The sequence below is a fragment of the Citrus sinensis genome, chromosome 7 (genome assembly GCF_022201045.2).
Source record: "Citrus sinensis cultivar Valencia sweet orange chromosome 7, DVS_A1.0, whole genome shotgun sequence".
NCBI lineage: Eukaryota > Viridiplantae > Streptophyta > Magnoliopsida > Sapindales > Rutaceae > Citrus > Citrus sinensis.
This window is the reverse complement of record NC_068562.1, coordinates 15978833-15997720: the sequence shown is the minus strand read 5'-3', so window position 1 is coordinate 15997720 and position 18888 is coordinate 15978833. Positions and strand designations below refer to the sequence as shown.

The window sequence follows — 18888 nt, the reverse complement described above, 5'->3', positions numbered from 1 at the left end:
GGTTGTTCTTTGATGATGGCGTGGCAACCTTGGTGTTTTTAAAATATGAATTTGAGTTTTGCTCGAGGACGATCAAAAGTTAACTATGGGAGAATTTGATGAGAAAACAAAATATCATATTTTTCTCCCTTATTGTTTAGTCTTTTCTAGTCATTTAGTGCCTAAATATACTCATTATTCTTATATTTTGGTTTAGGAAGCAAAAGAAGGCGTTAAGTGGAGGATAAAGCTAATTGGGCAATTTTGGATAGTTTTGACATCACTTTGTAACCCAGGCATAACTCTCACATCCAAGCTCCAATTAATATGATTCAAGATACTATGGAAAGACAAGAAAAAGATCTACAACTTTCATGTTTTGAGCTTTAAGAGAGACGGGCTGCATCAAGGTCGAAATTGGGTTTAAATTTACTGCACCTGCACTATTGACGTTCTGGAACATTCCTTATCCTACAATTCTAAAATGTAGATATGATGCTATTTATTTTAGGTGATTCTAGATATGATGCACGAAATATCCAGCTGAAATCACAACTTTCCTATTTATATTAAGATCTTAGTTTATTTTTATTAATTATTCAGATTTGAATATTATTATTTGAGGATACTATTTAGAATATCTTTATTTTAGAAGATTTTATAGGATTATAAGGGGGGAATTAATGTGTATGAAGAGGAGAGAAATCATAAGACTTGAAAGCTCGGAATTAATAAAATTGTGAGATCTAATTTGTTTTTATTGATTAATTTATGCTTTGAGTATCGGATGTTCTTTTGCACTTATTTTCATGATTGTCTTGTTTAACTACTAGGAGGCCTATTAGTTTATTATTTTTTGCAATCTAATGCTAGGTTAGATATCAAATTCGTAATTGTTTGATTACTCTAATTTGAGAAGCAATTATGATTTAATGATTTACTGTGTTAGAAATTATTAGATCTTAGGAAGAACAAGCGACTAAATTAAATGCAACTGCTTGTGCTTGTGTTGTATAGCTTAATTGATTTCTCTAATTCTTAAGGCTGCTATTAGATTAAACCTTTTGTACTTGTTTTGAGCTATTTAGTAGTTAGGATTGATTTCATCGTATGTGATCTAATTAACTGCGATTAAACTGTGATTAAGGAGAGATAGGAAAAATAGTTCCGACTATAAATATTCAAAGTGTGAATTGATATTTTTTGCATCGATGACCAATTGTAAAATTCCGACGGCGGATGTCGACTTAGACCAGGGTTTATTCATTTGATCGATTTTAATATTTTTAATTTGAAAAACTCCTTAGTTGTTTCTCTTTAAATTGTTTTGTTATATTCAAACCGCCCATCCTCGTTTTTTATGAAGCATAAAACTAGGCTAAATACTCTTTGTGGGAACAATCTTTTCTCATACAATAACATAGTTTTTAGGAGTATAGATTTTGTTTTTGGTTGCTTGCGACAAAACAACCCACACAGCTTAAACTAATAATCTTCAACTCATCCCCTAAAGTTTTGAAAGCATTAATTTATCTCTATTTACTATCAAAATATAAGGGTAGTGAGGGTTACGTTGATAAAATCTTTTTTGTCTTCTTAACTATAAATAAGAATAAATGGATGTTTTCAAACTTCGAGAGGTGAATTAAAACATTATCATTTTAGGTGGTAATAAATCAAAATTTACCATATATATATATACACATATATGCGCGCACACACACACATGAAACTTCAAAAAGACAAAAGATAGGTACGTCTTGACTGAAATACCCTATCTATTTCAATACTTGACAATTGGTTTCAGCTCGAACAGAAATAGTCATCATTAGCTCGAATCAAATTCAAATGCGATCTAGCTTCTAATTAAATATTAGTTATAGATTGATTTTTGTTTCGATTTCTAATTTCAACTAGTTTAGTTTTGAATAAAATGATACACTTTCAATGAAGACACTCTACTCAAGAAACACTAATCTGTGACACAATATTTGTGATAGATGCAAATGCGTCATGAGTCTATCATGCCATAATGGGAAATTTACCAAATTAGCCATTAAAATTTTGCATTTTTCAACTTTGGCCACCCAATCTTTTTTCAATCAAAATTAGCCAAACATTAATTTTGAAGACCAAACTACCCCTCTAATTCTCACCCTCCGCTCTCCCCCAAATCCTCCTCATCTCACAGAAAACTTCTCACCGGAATCACTTATCTATCGTCAGCGGCATAGAGCGGCACCAGAGTCCATCATTGGTGGCTGAAATCACCTCTCACATTCAAAATTATCCAAGATCTTCAAAATCAATTGTAAAAATTCAAAACCCTAGGTGAGTTCTTACTTCTTTTTTTATTTGGGTTGTGATTTTGTGGTGTTGTTGTGCTTTGTTGTTGCTGTTGTTGTTGTGGTGTTGGGTTGGTGCGGTTGTGATGGTTTGATTATTTGCGGTTGTTGATGGCGGTAGTGGGTTGGTGTGTTGCAAGCAGGATGGGAGAGTTGGATGTTGTTGATGGGTGTTGGATGGCTACTGCTACCCATTGGATGGAATTTACAGCAACCATCGCACGACGGGCAAAGCCCATCGCACACGAGTCTCGCATAACGGGCACAGCCCATCACACACGAGTCTCGCGTAACGGGCACAGCCCATCGAACCAAATCTGGTGCGATGGCCAGGCCATCGCGGAAGACTCGCGCGTGATGGGCTGTGTTTTTGTGTGACGGATGCCCATCGCACAAAAACTTATGCGACGGGAAGGCCATTGCACAAAACTTGTGCGACGGGAAGGCCATCGCACAAAACTTGTGCGACGGGCATCCGTCCCACAAAAATACAGAGCATTGCTTTTGCGCGACAATAGCACATGCTCTGTATTTTTGTACGACGGGCAAGTTTTTGTGCGATCGGATGAGAGTCGCACAAAAAAATAGTGCTTGTGTACAGAACTTTGAATTATTTTTGTTTGATTATATGTCCGTCACACAAAATTATATGTGATGGGATGCCCGTCGCATATAAAACATAAATCTCTCTGTGGATAATTTGTGTTTATTTGTATTTTGTCACAAAGTTTATTTTAAATTTTTATTGTAATAATTTTGTAAAATTTTATAACAAATAGAAATTGTAATAATTTTGTTGCCATGTAACTAAAACAAAATTGGCCAAGCGTAATCCGCCTGCACCGAGGAAGGGTCTAGGTGTGATGAAATTAGGGTTTGATGGACGATAATAAATCATGTCGAAATGTTTCACAGACGTCGATATGGTACGTTTTGCTACACAATTTACGATAGTTTTTTTTAATACCTTAAACATAACAAAAACAATTAACTTACATTAATTTATTTATGTAGGTATTCATTCCTGTGAATCTTGGTGGCGATCATTGGATAGTAACTCGAGTGGACCTTTGCAAGAAAAATGTGTGGATTTATGACTCGCTGGTGGCGGTTCGCGACGATAAAACATATAAGGATAAATTTAAGCCGCTTAAAGTCATCTTCCCTTGATGGTTAGAAGATGTCAGATTCTACAACGTTCGACATGACTTGCAGAGTGCCAACCCTTGGAAGGTCAAAATATGTAGGAGTGTGCTGCAACAAGAGTCTGGTAGTGGCGATTGCGGCGTTTTTATGTTGATGATCACAATGTATTTAATGTTTGGGCTCAGACTCAATTTTAGTAGTGGCCACGGGCAGTACTTTAGGAAGACAATTGTTGTGGACATATTTAATAGTGATATTGCCCTTTAGGACATTGTGGCGCCGATATGTAATGATGATATTGGATTTTATTATTGATGTGGACATATTTAATTGTATTATTATTACTGGTGTCTGCATAACTTCTCTTTCTTTACATACAATTCAAATAATTAATTTGCAATATAATTGAAATTAAAGACTTTGTTATATATATTTGTGCAATAAATAAAAAATAAGTTCTCAAAATACATAAGAATTTAGAACGATACAATTAGCTTCGACTCGACGCAATAGGATTCTTGCACCTCTTTCGGTTATGGCCTGCTTCTTTGCACCGACCATATCTTATAGCTCTACTGTCTACATCCTCACTAACAGAAGGTATTCTGAACTCTGGGCGACGGCCAGATGATGGTGCTTCTATTGGTGGGTTAACCTTGATTGCTCGAATTTCCTCCGGAACCTCCCAATTTACCATGTCGCCAACAGGCTCTACTGGTTGTGCATCCGTAGTTTACCACATCAGTGGCAAATTTTTTGTTTGGTTATAAGAGAGACTCAAAAAAAATTTGTGGGTTTGATTTGTTTCGTTGCAAACTTCGAAACTGTATATTATACACACAAAAAAAAAATGGATGAATTTGGCCTAAATTATGACTTCTAGAAAATAGTTTAACTTTTGTGTAATCTGATTTTTTTGTGCGACACAAAATTTGGTGCGACAGGAACCTGTCGCACAAAATTTCAGATTGTGTAATTTGATTTTTTGTGTGACGTTTGCTTGTTGCACAAAATTTGGTGCGACAGGCACCTGTTGCACAAAATTTGGTGCGACAGGCACCTGTTGCACAAAATTTGGTGCGATAGGCACCTGTTGCACAAAAATTTTGAATTTTCACGAATTGGTCAGCACCCATTACAACATATTGCCACCAATACAATCCGACAATACATGAAGACCACCAACAACAACCAACACCACCACCACCACCACCACCAACACCATCACAATAACACACAACTACAACACAACACAAGAATAATATAAAGCATGTGTTTGAAATTGCTAACTTAGGGTTTTTGAACTTCAACCGTTGATCTTGGAGATCTTGATTGCTATTAGACGTGATTTTGGTGGAATTGGTGTTGTTGAATGTGATTCCGGTGAGATTGCCGTCGATGCTGGTCTCCGATTTGGCTCTCTTTGGTGCTGGCGTTTGGTGAGAAGTTTGGGTGAGTTACAAGTTTTGGTGAGCTTTGGGTGAGATTGACAGGGGTATTGTGGTCCAAAAGTTTGTTGTTTGGCTAGTTTTACTATAAAAAAACTTATGTGGTTAGTTTTGTAATTACCTAAAGTATTATGGCTAATTTGGTAAATTTCCCTGCCATAATTACCTTTTCATGATACATAACATATGTCACTCATTCATGACTTATTTGTGACATATAGATAATTAACATAAATGGATGATAGATAAAATGTCATGCCTGAATATTTCTAAATTTTTAAGAATTCAAAACGACAAATTGTTTGCACATTATGACAGATATCTATCATAACTTAAAACAATAATGTTTTATGTTGTTGATTTATTAATTTTTAAATAGCGTATGGTAACTTAGATTACAAAAATACGATTATAAAACGATGTTGTTTTTTACATATCCAATGTCATTTAGATAAGATGACAAATATTTGTCACGAATTGCAATACAAAATTTGAGATCCCTTGCTTAGCAGGACAATCATCTGTCATGAAATAAAAGGACATGAAAAAATAAAATTTAAAATACAAGTAACCAAGGCAAAAAAAAAAAGGATCTCACCTCCAACAATGTTAAAATACCTGCTTTTTCTTTCACTTTTTCTCCCTTCTCACTTTTCCACTTGCTCTTTATTTCTTCCACTCTTTCTCCCTACTCACTTTTATCTCTTTGCTTTCTCTCTCCCTCTCAAAACTCACAACATCAACAATCCACTCAAGCTTCACTCATCCCTCAACCTACTCAAACTCCATTCTCATCTTTTTCAAAAGAAATTTGAAAATGTTTCATTATCTCGGTATGATATGGACTCGCTAGATAGCCACAAAATTACCTTCTTGAGCTCCCAATGTGCTTTGTTCATATAAATATAAAAGTATTAAGCTGATTTTGCCTTGGGATCTTTCTTTTTGTTCTTAAATTTTAGTTTTGTTATTCCTTATAAAATTAAATGTAATTTTATTTTTGATTAGTTGTGCTATGAATGGATTAATATAAGATATGTTGGGGAGATGCTTTTTATAAATTATGAATTATGAATGATAATTTATTCATGTTTATGGCATATTTGTTAGCACAACTTTAGTTGTTTTTTATCCAACTATATATATTAATATAAATAAATATTCAATGCTCATTAAAGTGTTTTTTTAAAATAAATGAATTCCAAAATATAATTAAAAATACCACCAAAAACAAATTTAAAATTAATTTCAATTCCTGCCAAAATAATTTCAAAATAAGTTCGGATTCCCGCCATAATAATTGCAAAATGAATTTCAGTAATTTAAATATATTAAATATTTAATTATATTTAAATTTTAATTACACATTTATTTATATGCGTCAATCTTAGATGATAGATATCAGTCATATGTTGAAAGTGTATATGACAGATTTTAGTAGTGCATAATAATTTTTCATCAAAATATTTATGACAGAATCACAACGGAAAATACGTTATGCATTACATGACATATAAAAATTGTCATCGTTTTTTTTTTGACACGAGAATCAAGGACGGTTGCTCAATTGTCATGCCACATGGCAGATGATGGGTAAAAACCATCATAAATGCCTTTTTTTTTTTTTTTTCTAGTAGTAACTTGTTCAATAATGACTATCAAAGACAAAAAAAACTAGGAACATATTACGACTTCTCCTTGCCATTGGATGTGCCTAGAAAATGACTATTTATTTATTTATGTTTAGGAGTAATGCTAATTATTAAACAAAGTTATCTTAAATAAGATAATAATATAACAATATATTTTTTTATATAAAAAAGGAAAAAATTACCTACAACCTCAAAATTTACTCAAATAGTCAAATAAATTCTCTTGATTTCATAAATATGTATCCTTGTGTATTTGAAATAACTCTAATGAATAAATAGCTATAAAGCAACTCAGACCCATTATTTTTTAAAGTAAAAAATTGTGTATCGGTATTCAGTGTGTGTGTGTATTGAAAATGGCATAGATTTTAATAAACCATGTTGTCTCCCAATCAAATCAAGCCACCTTCAAAACAAAGTAATTGTTTGTTTTTCTTGAAAGGTAATTGTTAATTACTAGAATAATAATGATGAATCGCATCATCTAAAGATTCATTCTCAAAGAATGTGAGATTTTTCCCTAACATGAAACCAAAGGTTGACCTAGGACTTTTTACTAGCCCGAACTAATTTATAAATTTATTGTAAATACGTATGTGAATGCATAAAAGAGTTAAATATGAAATAAGTCTGTAACTATAATTGAAAAAGTTGAAATGGGGACATACTTGAAAACAAAATAAAAGCAAATTAATATATGAAAAATTATAAAAATTAAGGGATATTCGTGAAATTTTTCAACACGGCACAACCTAAAATTATGACCACTTATTTAAATTAACTATGTTTTTCTAGAGGTAACTAAATGTATTATATATAGTTAGAAAGATAAATGTGACTAGTTTTTTTTCAAGAGTTTTATGGAATCAAATTCGAACTTTGCTTCTCAAAGATATTGCAGTAAAGATCAAAGCTATTAGGAATTCTGCACGAGACCGACAATTCTAAATTTACTGGCATCATGCATCAAGATTTAGTTAACAAGACTGGAAATCTTTGTGAATAAGGAATTTAATGAATTTTATAGTGTTTGTTTTGGAGTTTTCAACTTCAAAATATGATTAAATAAGTGTTGATTACTCAGAATGTTGTTGAACTGACTTGTGTTTTGCTTTATTCTCTTATACCTATTTACTACTAAGAACTTCAATTCAAGTTTGTGGAGTTCTATTCTCTAAAAATAAAAGAGATCTTATCCTAAGGTTGGAGGGTGCTCCAAGTTATCTTTAAGAGTAATAGGTTGTAACTTCAGAAAATGGGGGAAATTTACACTAATAACCAAAAAAATTTTGCTTTTTTTCATCTTAACCCCCCAAAAATATTTCTATCAACATTAGCCATTAAACAACATTTGAGTCCAAAATACCCCTCCCTCATCTCTTCCCCAACACTCCCTTTCTCTCATCTCTCCCAAACCGATCCAACTCCCATCATCGGCGGCGACATCAACCCTCGTCGGCGGCGGCTCCATCTCTCACCGGCATCCGATCTACGATCCACAACCTTCAACAAAACCTAGGTTAGTCATTTTTCTTATTTTCATTAATTTAAAATGAGATTTTAGAATAATAATAGTTATAGCTTGAGATTGATAATGGTGGTGATGATGTTTGTGGTGGTTGGTGGTGTTTGGGAGTACTGTTTTTGATTTTGGAGTGATTGCGCTTAATTTTGGGGGTGGGAAGGGAGGGGGCAGGGCGCGCGCCGGCGCCCATCGCTGGGCAGCAGCGCGCGCCCATGCGCGGCCTGCGGTCGCACTAAATCTGGTGCGACAGCAGGCGCTGTCGCACCAATTTTTTGGTGCGAGAGGGCCTGTCGCACCAGTTTTTTGGAGCGACAGGCTTGCCTGTCGCACCAGATTTGTCACACCAAAAAATTAGAGTTTTTTTTTAACGAGTTAATTTTTTATTTCTGTAAATATAATGTAATAATTTTATAAATATTACAGATACATGGCGAAATCAGAATCACCGGATATTGAAGTAGGCAAGATGTATTTTCGTTATGCTGATCACTTTCCTGGTCGAATTTCGAGCATGTGTATGTTATCTTCGGTCGTAAAAGCTATCGAGGAAAAATTAACAAAGCGGCAGTTGAGTATGTTCAAAAATGATATATTTGGGCATTTCTTGGAGTGTCGAAGTTTTCCATTTAGTGGGGTAATTTTGCATAATCTTTTACTGCGTTAAGTGGCCCATGAAGAAGATAGCCGTGAGGATCAGTTATGGTTTCAAATTGGTAAGCATTTGATTCGCTTGTCAATTGTCGAATGGTGCTTGGTTACTGGACTTTCATTTGGTGTTGATACCAATGAAAAAAATGATGAAATGGAGCAGAGGCTACGGAATACGTATTTTGGTGGTGTGCATCGTAAGATTAATGTGAAGCAATTTGATGCCGTATTTAAGGAGCTGAATTTCGAGGAAATAGACGATATGGACGCATTAAAGATTGCGCTGTTTTATTTTGCGGACAGAGTACTAAATGCAAGAAAAAATCACTGTCAAATTAATTTCGATTGGCTTGACCAAGTTGATGATATTCAGTACTTCCGAAAGCGTCCATGGGGTCTATTGTCGTGGGAAATGATTTACGAGAGTCTTGACAATGCACTGTTCGAAAAAGACGAGAAATTTAAGAAGACTCGGTTGAAAAATCCAGATCATAATATTGAAAAATACAATCTTTACGGATTTACGTCTGGGGTGCAGGTGCTTTTTTTTGTTTATTAATAAGTTTTATAGTATTAAATGTTTGATAGTTGTTTTATTTGATTTTTCACTTTGGTTGTTGTAGGCTTGGATTTATGAAGCAATCGGAGGGTTACCATCAACATGGGTCGTCAAAACGAAGAGTAAGATTCCCCGCATTCTGCAATGGAAGCCTATGGCGTCTTCGAGAATCAACTTTGCGGAGGTTTATTCGTTCTTCAACGACGAATCTCGTCTTGTAAGTAATATGTATTACTTATTTTTTTAACTTTACTAAATTTAAGTTGGGTATACTTACTTAAATTTTTCAATTAAATTTATGGCAGACGGACGTTTTACAAACTCTTGAGCCAAATTCAAAGGAGAGTAGCAGAAAATATTGGCTCTCTGTGAAGGATTACTTGCCAAGCATTCCAGACTGGGTTCATAAGATCGGTATACTGTAAGTACAAAATTTTTTTTATCGAAATTTTTGACTTTTCATTTAGTAATTTTAAATGATACTTTATACAGCACCAACCCTCAATCAACGCGATGCCGTCGGTTACAAGACAATCGGACGAGCATGACGATCATGACGACATACCAAACCCAATACCAGAGCAGCGTCATGACACTTTTGAGCAGCGTCATGACACTTTTGAGGATGAGGTGGTTGTTGATGACCACCCGCAGCAAACAGACAACTCTGATGACGCACGGGATTCTGAGGTTATAAATAATATACGATATTTTTCACTTTGGTTGTTAGTATTTTTTTATTGTTATTCTAAAGTTTTATTTTTTTCTTTTGTATTAGTCGAGGACAAAGCAGTTTAATGATTACATACGACGACGGCTGGATAAGATTGATCGTAAGGTATATGAAATAAAGTCAGAATTAAAAGATTTTAAAGAAACCGTTGTTGGCTTCATCGACACATTTTCTAAACGTCCAAATAAGGATTCTCCCACTGCACGCTCGTATGCGGTAAGCTAATTTAAATTAAATAATTATGTTCGTTTAACTTTTAATTTGATAATTATTTAATATGTTCTTTTTGGCGATTGTACAGGCTCCGGATGACTATGGAGTGTATACTGACGTGGGCAATGAAAATTTGTCTACGCCCACGTCATTGGTTAGTTTCTACGGAGATGTTAGTGGGGAGAGCGTGCAGGTGTTCATAGAGGTGCCTTCGGGCGTTAGTAAGTTCGGCCGCGCGTACATACCGTCGTATGTTTATAACAGTCCTTACATGATTCCTCCGGTCAGGCGAGGACAGAATGTCCGGAGGTTACCTCGACCCCAAATCATGGAGCATGCGATTGACATGAGTACGAGTGTGGATGTAAATCCACTGAGAGGATTGGAGGACTCTAGTTTGTTTGCTGAGTTTGATCGATGGTTCACTGGTGATATCAGAGTCCGCCGGAACGTCCAGCACCCGCGGTCATTCTTTCAAATAATTTTGGGGACAGCTTCAATGGGATGGCTAGGCGATGAGGTATTTATATTTTCCTCGTGGTGTATACTGTTGTGGATTTGTGTATATTTTTTTTTTAAATCGTAATATTTCTGTTTCTCTACAGCATATTCACGAGTATCTCCGCTTGATTAGCGAGAAACAACGGCAGTATCCAAATGCCTTACTCCAACGTGTCACACATACGGACACATTTTTTTGGGTAACGTGCCGACAAAACTTATAAATACTATTTAATTTCTTTAATTATTGCCTTTAAGTTTTATTAATTTATGCATTTCTTGGTTATCTATGTACTAGGTGTTCTTGAATCAGTTATGGAATAACGGGAATTGTGCAGTCGATTCAATGGTATTCGATGACCGCTTGAATAGTTATCTTAGTGGGCGACAGCACACAATGTCAAAATCAATGACGGATGTCGATATGGTATGTATTTTATTACATTTCACATGTTCTATACTGAAAATATTCGAGGAGTTGTTTTTTCTTTGTTGTATTTCAATTTCATATATAACGAACATGTTTTTTAATTTTTATATGCAGTTACTCATCCCTGTTAACTTGGACGGCGGGCATTGGGTACTAGCACGAGTTGACTTTCGGAAAAATAAAGTTTGGATTTATGACTCATTACTCACATTTCGCGACGACAAAAGGTACAAGTTGAAATTCAAGCCACTTGAAGTTATATTCCCTCGATGGTTGGAATATGTTGGCTTCTACAATATACGACCTGAGTTGCGGAGTGAAGACCCGTGGAAAGTTATCGCAGTTAAGAGCGCGCCGCAACAAGAAAGAGGCACTGGCGATTGCGGTGTTTTTGTATTGATGGTTACGATGTATTTAATGTTCGGGCTTAGGTTGGAGTTTAACGCTAGTCATGTCGAGTACTTTAGAAAGAAGATTGCGGTTGATATATTTAATGACGATATTATATTGTAGACCTATGTAGTAATTTCAATGTTGAAATTTACAATTTTTTTTTATTTCCGCACTTAATTTTATATAATTTTAATGCCTCACATTTTGAACTTTAAAATAAAATAAAGTTTTATGAATAATAACAATTTTAACCAACGAAATACAAAAAACAATAACAGTTTTAACCAACGTAACACAAAAACAATAATAGTTTTAACCAACGAATAACACACAAAATACAACTAACTTCGAGTCGACGCAATAGGATTCTTACATCGCTTACGATTATGGCCAAGTTCATGACATCGGCCGCATCTTACAGTTCGCCGGTCAACGTCCTCGCCAGCCAAGGGTATTCTGCGCTCTTTACGACGTCCAGGTGGCGGTGCCTCAACTGGTGGGTATACCTGCAGCTCCTGAATTTCATCTGGAACTTCCCAATCAGCCACATCACCAACTGGCTCCACTGGTTGTGCATAAGCCATCGCCAACGATTCTGTAGTGTAAAAGTCCGAGCAAAGGTTAATAAAATCCACCCGGTGTGTTAGACACGCCGCAATTGCATGAGCACACACAAGCTGATCAAGCTGAAACACTCTGCAGGAGCAAGTTCTCTTTTGCAAGTCAACCAACCCTTCCTTAAGCCCACCGCCTATAACTTGAAAGCGATGCGAAGACACCGGCCGAACTATCATTCTTTCAGCTATAGTTCTCCTCTCAGTGACTATTTCATCCGCCCATGTTGTTAGCCGAGTAGTCATTGATTCAGCCACAATTTTTCTATCATAAAACCATTGCTGCAATGTTTTCCTGAAGTGATCAACAAGATGAGTAACAGGAAATTTTTGAGGTTCCCTCATGAAAGCATTAACACTCTCCGCGATGTTGGTGGTAAGAATGCTGTACCTCCTACCTTGAAACTGAGACCTTGCCCAATTACACGTACCGACATTATTTTCTAGGTAATCAGCCGCACCCGAGTGGATCATCCACAACCCTTCAAGTTGTCTCTTAAATTCCTCGTGGCCATATGCTTTTGCTGCATTAATAAAGGCAGGCTCAAATTCATCCCAAAGAGCTTTGGACATTCTAAATTGTGACTTAATGTTACCTTTGACGTGGTAAAAACAAACGCCATGAGTTGCATTGTGAAATACTTTAAGAACGGCTCTCCTTATGGTAGTGCATCGATCAGAGATAATTACCAACTCAGGTCTATCACCAATCACTCCATGTAACTTCATCATAAACCATTCCCAAGCATCATTATTTTCTGAATCCATGATCCCAATGGCTAACGGATACAATTGATTGTTACCATCAAGACATGTTGCCACGAACATGCTTCCACGATATAATCCCTTCAGATGAGTACCATCTACAGCAATGACAGGCCGAATGTACTGCATAAACCCCTTGATGGAAGATCCGAGTGCTACAAAATAGTACAAGAAATTACCATCTCCATCCTGCTCGAGGTGAGTGACTGTACCCTCATTCGCTGTAGTTAGTACGTGAGAGTATTTAGGGAGCAAGTTGTATGACTCTGCAGGGTTGCCGCGTACTATTTCAAGACCAACTTCTCTCGCCCTATATGCCTGCTGGTATGTTAACTGAACACCGTATTCCTGTTGCATATCTGCTCTTATGTCATTGGGAGTATAAATCCTCTTATCTTGAATATATTTTTCTGCGATAATATGACCGACAACCCGGCTCCTTACTTGATGACGTCCATCAACCAATACCTCATTATGACAAGTGTGTACATTATCAATTCTCTTCACCACCCAAGGAACATGTTGCTCGTTCGAACTTCTAGTTGCTCGAATACGCCATTTACATGATTCTGAACAACAGTGAGCCTCGAAACGTGTCGTAGTAGACCGTGCAATCTTGAAATCAAACTTATCTCTAAAGGCCACCTTGCATAGTTGTAATATAAGCTCATTCTTCTCAGCAAATATCTTACCCACGCTGATATCATCTGAGTCACAACTGCTAACAAAGCTTGGAGCAACCATGTTCGAAGGTAAAGTTGGAGCAAGACTTGTAAGGGGGTCAATTCTCCTTCTCGATCGAACCATAGAAGGAATAGGTCTATTGCCTCTGTTATTCACAGGAGTATTGTCTTCACACTCATCCTCATCCTGAAACGACGGAACATTCGAAGGACCGGCTCCTCCATCATCACCATCATTATTGAAACGAGTGCCCCGCCTTTTATTATTAGAAGGTTCTGCACAAACATTATCCCCCTCTGTCTCATTATGAAAATCATCATTGTCCCGAAAATCATTGTTGTGATACGGAGAATATTGTTGCTCCAATGACGTTGTTATTGGAAATACCGTTGCTCCAACATCCTGTAACGTAACGCCATTATCATCAATGTTGTCATAATTGTCGTGGATTGGAGAGTAATATTGCTGCAGCGATATTGTCCTTGGCAACACCTCTTCATCATTATCGGGGCCAGACATATTTGCTCTAAACGAAGTTTCTGTATCGACATGTGGCTCAATACCTTCGCTCGGAACTCGAGGTGATGTGGTCACGAATATAGGAATGCATCCAAAATTAGCTACGTCAGATGCCATATGCAACACAACCCTCACCATTTCATCATCACATATATCCATGGGCATTGCACATATACGATATAATGTGTTACTAGACCTCAAAGTTGTCTTCATTGTGATACTATAGTCATTAGGATTTATTTTTAACACCTCGTATACTCTTGCCAATAACTGATCAAACAGGTAATTTTTTCCAACCAAAAAAGCTCGATTTTTACCATTCACGTACTCCATACAGCCATTCTCTAATGTCTCCCACCAACCATCGTAACACAATTCAAGTACAACTGAATCCATTAAGCCTGAAATTAAAAAAAAAATTATTTCAGTCCTAATTAAAATAATACAATTTTAATAAATCTCCAAGAGTGGGTGCGACAGGCAACCTGTCGCCCGAAGCTTGGTGCGACAGGGTGCCTGTCGCACCAAGGTTTGGCGCGACGGGCAGCCTGTCGCACCAAGGTTTGGCGCGACGGGCAGCCTGTCGCACCAAGGTTTGGCGCGACGGGCCGCCTGTCGCACCAAGGTTTGGCGCGACGGGCAGCCTGTCGCACCAAGGTTTGGCGCGACGGGCAGCCTGTCGCACCAAGGTTTGGCGCGACGGGCAGCCTGTCGCACCAAGGTTTGGCGCGACGGGCAGCCTGTCGCACCAAGGTTTGGCGCGACGGGCAGCCTGTCGCACCAAGGTTTGGCGCGACGGGCAGCCTGTCGCACCAAGGTTTGGCGCGACGGGCAGCCTGTCGCACCAAGGTTTGGCGCGACGGGCAGCCTGTCGCACCAAGGTTTGCTGCGACAGGCAGCCTGTCGCCAGATTCAGATTCACCCGACTCAGTTCAGTAAGTTCAGAAAATAATTCATACCAGTAAGTGATGTCGATTTGTGTTGAATCTGGATAGATTATGATCGGATATCACTTTCACAGTTGTCTTTTGCGGTCGCCGTTGGCTGATGATTCAAGAATGAAAAGCTGCTTTTGGTTTGGCGAGATGGGAGAAACAATGTTGGTTTTGTTCTGTAAAGAAGGGTAATTTGGGAAGAAAGGCTTGTGTTTGGCTAATGTTGATAGAAAAAAGTTGAGAGGGTTAATTACGAAAATAATAAAATATTAATGGTTATTTTTGTAAATTTCCCAGAAAATGGTGGTGATTTTGATAGTGTAATATAGAAGAGTGCTCTTGTTAGAGTTTCTTCATGCAACTTTGTACCTTTTGGGTGTATTCTTTAAAGTGGTGAGGCAAGAAGTCATATATATTTTGTAGGATATGATCGGGTGGTGAATATATGTATGTCTTTGTAATCATCTTGAGTGGTCTGCTTTGTTTATAATTAGGCCGGTGTCAAACATGCAGTTCCACCTCTGCATGAAACATGCATGTGACGTAAGTATAAAACATGTAACATAAATATGAACTATGATATTTATACATAAAACAAAAAATAAAAGATGTATAATAATAAAAGTCAATTATGTTACACTGAATTTGAATCCAGTGCCGATTTTATTTATCTTTTTTTTTTTAATACTAAGAATGGAGGATCCTGCTAGTAGTGCCACAGCTGATAATCCTCCAAACTCAGTTATGTGGTACTCGGTCCTTGCCTTTTTCCTGCCTGTCCTCCTCTTGTTATTTCACCGACATTTTTCTCGCAATAAGCTCAATTACTTGCCACCACCCGGTCCAAAGCCATGGCCCCTCATCGGAAATCTCAACCTCCTCGGCGAGCACCTTCACCTCTCCTTCCATTCTCTCTCCCAAAAATATGGCCCCCTTATGCAGCTCAAACTCGGTTTAAACATCATGGTGGTATGCTCATCAGCTGAAGTAGCAGAACTCTTTCTAAAAACTCATGATCTTACTTTTGCTACTAGGCCAGAAATTCTTGCAGGGAAACACGCAAACTACGATTATCTAGTTATGCCCGGTGCACCATATGGTCCACATTTGCGCCAAACTCGTAAAATTTACAAGACGGAGCTTCTTAGCCCAAAACGTTTAGCACAATTTGAGTACATGAGGGTAGAGGAAAGAAAAGCATTTATGTGTAAATTGTACAAATTATCATCATCTTCTTATTCCACTCCTGTTCATTTGAAAGAGTGTGTTTTCATGTTCAATCTTGCCATAATGAGCCGGATGCTGTTCGGAAAAAGGTATACTGAGGAAAATGAAAACAATGTTGTAACTCCAAAAGAGCTCACGGAGATCGTAGAAGAAGTGTTCTTTCTTTCTGGTGTTTTAGATATAGGGGGTGCAATTCCATGGCTTGCTTTCTTAGATTTACAAGGGAATGTCAAGAGAATGAAGGCCGCTAGGAAGAAGATTGATAAATTTTATGAGCATGTTTTGGATGAGCACGAGCGCCACGGTAAGAGGAAATTTAAGGAACGTGGGACCAATGATATGGTCGATGTTTTGTTGCAGCTTGCTGATGATCCTACTCTCGAAGTTAAGCTAGAAAGAGATCAAGAGATCATATTAAGGCATCGATGCAGGTAATTAGATTTTTTGTGCATATACTTAATTTCATATTTGTTTCAGCAAATCCAATTTGAAGTAGTTATGTTTGGGTTGGGACCCTACTCACATGCACATATAGATAGAGTAAAGGGATCTGATTTTGATTCATGAAATATTTTTTTTCTTAAGAAAAAAATAAAAATCCGAATAGTAATTTTTGGGCATAATATATTAGTGCGAATATTAATTTCATATATGTACATTGAAATGAAAAGTAATTTTGTTTATAATGATTTTAACATTTTAGTAATAGTTCATTGTCCTACCAAAGCAAGCATCATGAATACAACTATCAAGGTGTCTCTTGCATTAAAAATCTGAACCATATTATTCTTTTTATTATTTTGATTATTTTCGGGATCTTTTATTTGGCGGACTTGAAACCGCGGCGGTCGCCTTAGAATGGACAATGTCAGAGCTCTTAAAAAATCCAGAAGTTATCCAGAAGGCAACCGATGAGCTAGATAGAGTAATTGGACGTAGCAAATGGGTAGAAGAAAAAGACATTGTTAACCTTCCGTACATACAAGCAATTGTTAAGGAAGTCATGCGTCTCCACCCTCCGCTACCATGTCTTGTTCCTCACAAAGCTAGAGAAAATTGCAAAGTAGCTGGCTATGACATTGTCAAAAACTCTCGTATAGTTGTTAATGTATGGGCAATAGGGAGAGATCCAACCCTATGGGAGAAACCTAATGAGTTTTATCCAGAGAGATTTATCGGAAAAGAGATTGATGTTATAGGCCGTAATTTTGAGCTATTGCCATTTGGATCTGGGAGGAGGATGTGCGTTGGTTATGCTCTAGGGCTAAAAATGGTTCAATCAACTTTAGCAAATCTTTTGCATGGTTTCGAATGGAAATTGCCTGGTGATATGAAGAAAGAAGATTTAGATATGGAGGAAATATCTGGTGGCTCAACGACCAGAAAAAATCCACTTCTTGTTGTTCCTAAGCCTCGACTTCCTCTTGATCTATACTCAGTGTGATTAGACTTGCTCTTCACTTAGATATTGTTTGGTTAATCTTTTGAATAGTTTTCATTTATTATCAGATAAAATTAACCACAGGAAGCTGGTTAAAGTTCTTGGTGTTTATTAAGTATCTAACAGGATAGTCAAGGCAATTGGTCTCTACAGTGGAAGTCGATCATGTCAACGAATTATGTTGGGAGTATATGTATGGTCTTTAAAATAAAACATATTTAAGTTTAATAAAATTGTTGAAGCATTAATTTCATAATATATTGGATTGTTATTTGAATAATGTCCATTTCATCATATTTTTGCTTTTGACATACTGATGCAAATTAAGAACTGTTATCCTATTCAAACTAGCTTTCTTATTGTCTAAACTTATTGTTCTTATTAGTTTAGGAAATTTTTTTTCCTTTTTCTTCATGGTTTAGGATAATTGCTCGTAGTATAAATAGTCCTCTCTTGTAATTTTTAAAGGTAGATTTGAGTTCAATAATATTTCAGTATTTCAAAGCTCTGTGTGAGTTTTTGAGTTTAGTCAATTTTCGGTATTCTGTGGAATTAACAAGTCTTAACCCCCTAGGTTCACAGTATTTTTTTTTGAATCAACCTGATTTTAAATTGTGCCTCAGTTTGGTATTTTGAAGAATTAACGGAATAGTAGAACATTAAACTTTTATTGTATCACATAACTATATGATCATACAAACTTTGTCTCTTGGATTCATAGTCCATGGGAGAGAATCCCTTCTATTTTTCACACACCGGAAAACAAGACAGAATGTTGACATGAGCATCCAGGATATCAATCTTGATAGGCGGATCTTATTCTAGTTTAAGAAAAAAATGTATGTAGAAAAATAAAAATTAAGAAATGATTAAGAAAGCTCTATACGTGAAAATTTTCCATAAAAATATATGATATTTTCTATTTTTCAAATAATTATGAGGAGCCTAGTGATAAAGTTCGGAAAGCCCACAAGGGGGCATGTTACTGTGCATCATCACCATGTGGTTTAATTAATGGAAGTGGTGCTGCACCGTACTAACTTCATGCTGTAAACGACGACGTTATGAAGGTTGTTGCGAGTATTTTCATATTTTCCTCACATACAATGCTATGTAAAGAACGAGGTTGGA

At 36.6% G+C, this 18888-nt stretch overlaps 4 protein-coding genes and 1 long non-coding RNA gene across 5 annotated transcripts; 4 read left to right on the top strand and 1 right to left on the bottom strand.

The window, feature by feature from the left end:
• The first annotated feature begins 7835 nt into the window (after window positions 1–7835).
• Window positions 7836–9727, top strand: LOC127898838 (uncharacterized). Its single transcript, XM_052431331.1, has 4 exons — window positions 7836–8089; window positions 8519–9281; window positions 9367–9519; window positions 9608–9727. Exons 2-4 carry the CDS (start codon window positions 8898–8900, stop codon window positions 9725–9727), a joined length of 657 nt encoding a protein of 218 aa, XP_052287291.1. The 5' UTR covers window positions 7836–8089; window positions 8519–8897.
• Window positions 9728–10749: 1022 nt separating this feature from the next.
• Window positions 10750–11106, top strand: LOC127898944 (uncharacterized). The gene is made up of 3 exons (XR_008050695.1): window positions 10750–10768; window positions 10854–10949; window positions 11048–11106. It is a non-coding gene; the product is annotated as an uncharacterized LOC127898944 (long non-coding RNA).
• Window positions 11107–11158: 52 nt separating this feature from the next.
• On the top strand, window positions 11159–11692 carry LOC127898837 (uncharacterized). Its single transcript, XM_052431330.1, has 2 exons — window positions 11159–11176; window positions 11294–11692. The coding sequence occupies exons 1-2, from the start codon at window positions 11159–11161 to the stop codon at window positions 11690–11692; spliced, it is 417 nt and encodes a 138-aa protein (XP_052287290.1).
• A 221-nt stretch (window positions 11693–11913) lies between these two features.
• On the bottom strand, window positions 11914–14292 carry LOC127898836 (uncharacterized). Its single transcript, XM_052431329.1, has one exon. It carries the CDS (start codon window positions 14290–14292, stop codon window positions 11914–11916), a length of 2379 nt encoding a protein of 792 aa, XP_052287289.1.
• A 1444-nt stretch (window positions 14293–15736) lies between these two features.
• LOC102625035 (trimethyltridecatetraene synthase-like) lies at window positions 15737–18015 on the top strand. The gene is made up of 2 exons (XM_052443954.1): window positions 15737–16732; window positions 17124–18015. Exons 1-2 carry the CDS (start codon window positions 15783–15785, stop codon window positions 17758–17760), a joined length of 1587 nt encoding a protein of 528 aa, XP_052299914.1. The 5' UTR covers window positions 15737–15782; the 3' UTR covers window positions 17761–18015.
• The last annotated feature ends 873 nt before the right edge of the window (window positions 18016–18888 follow it).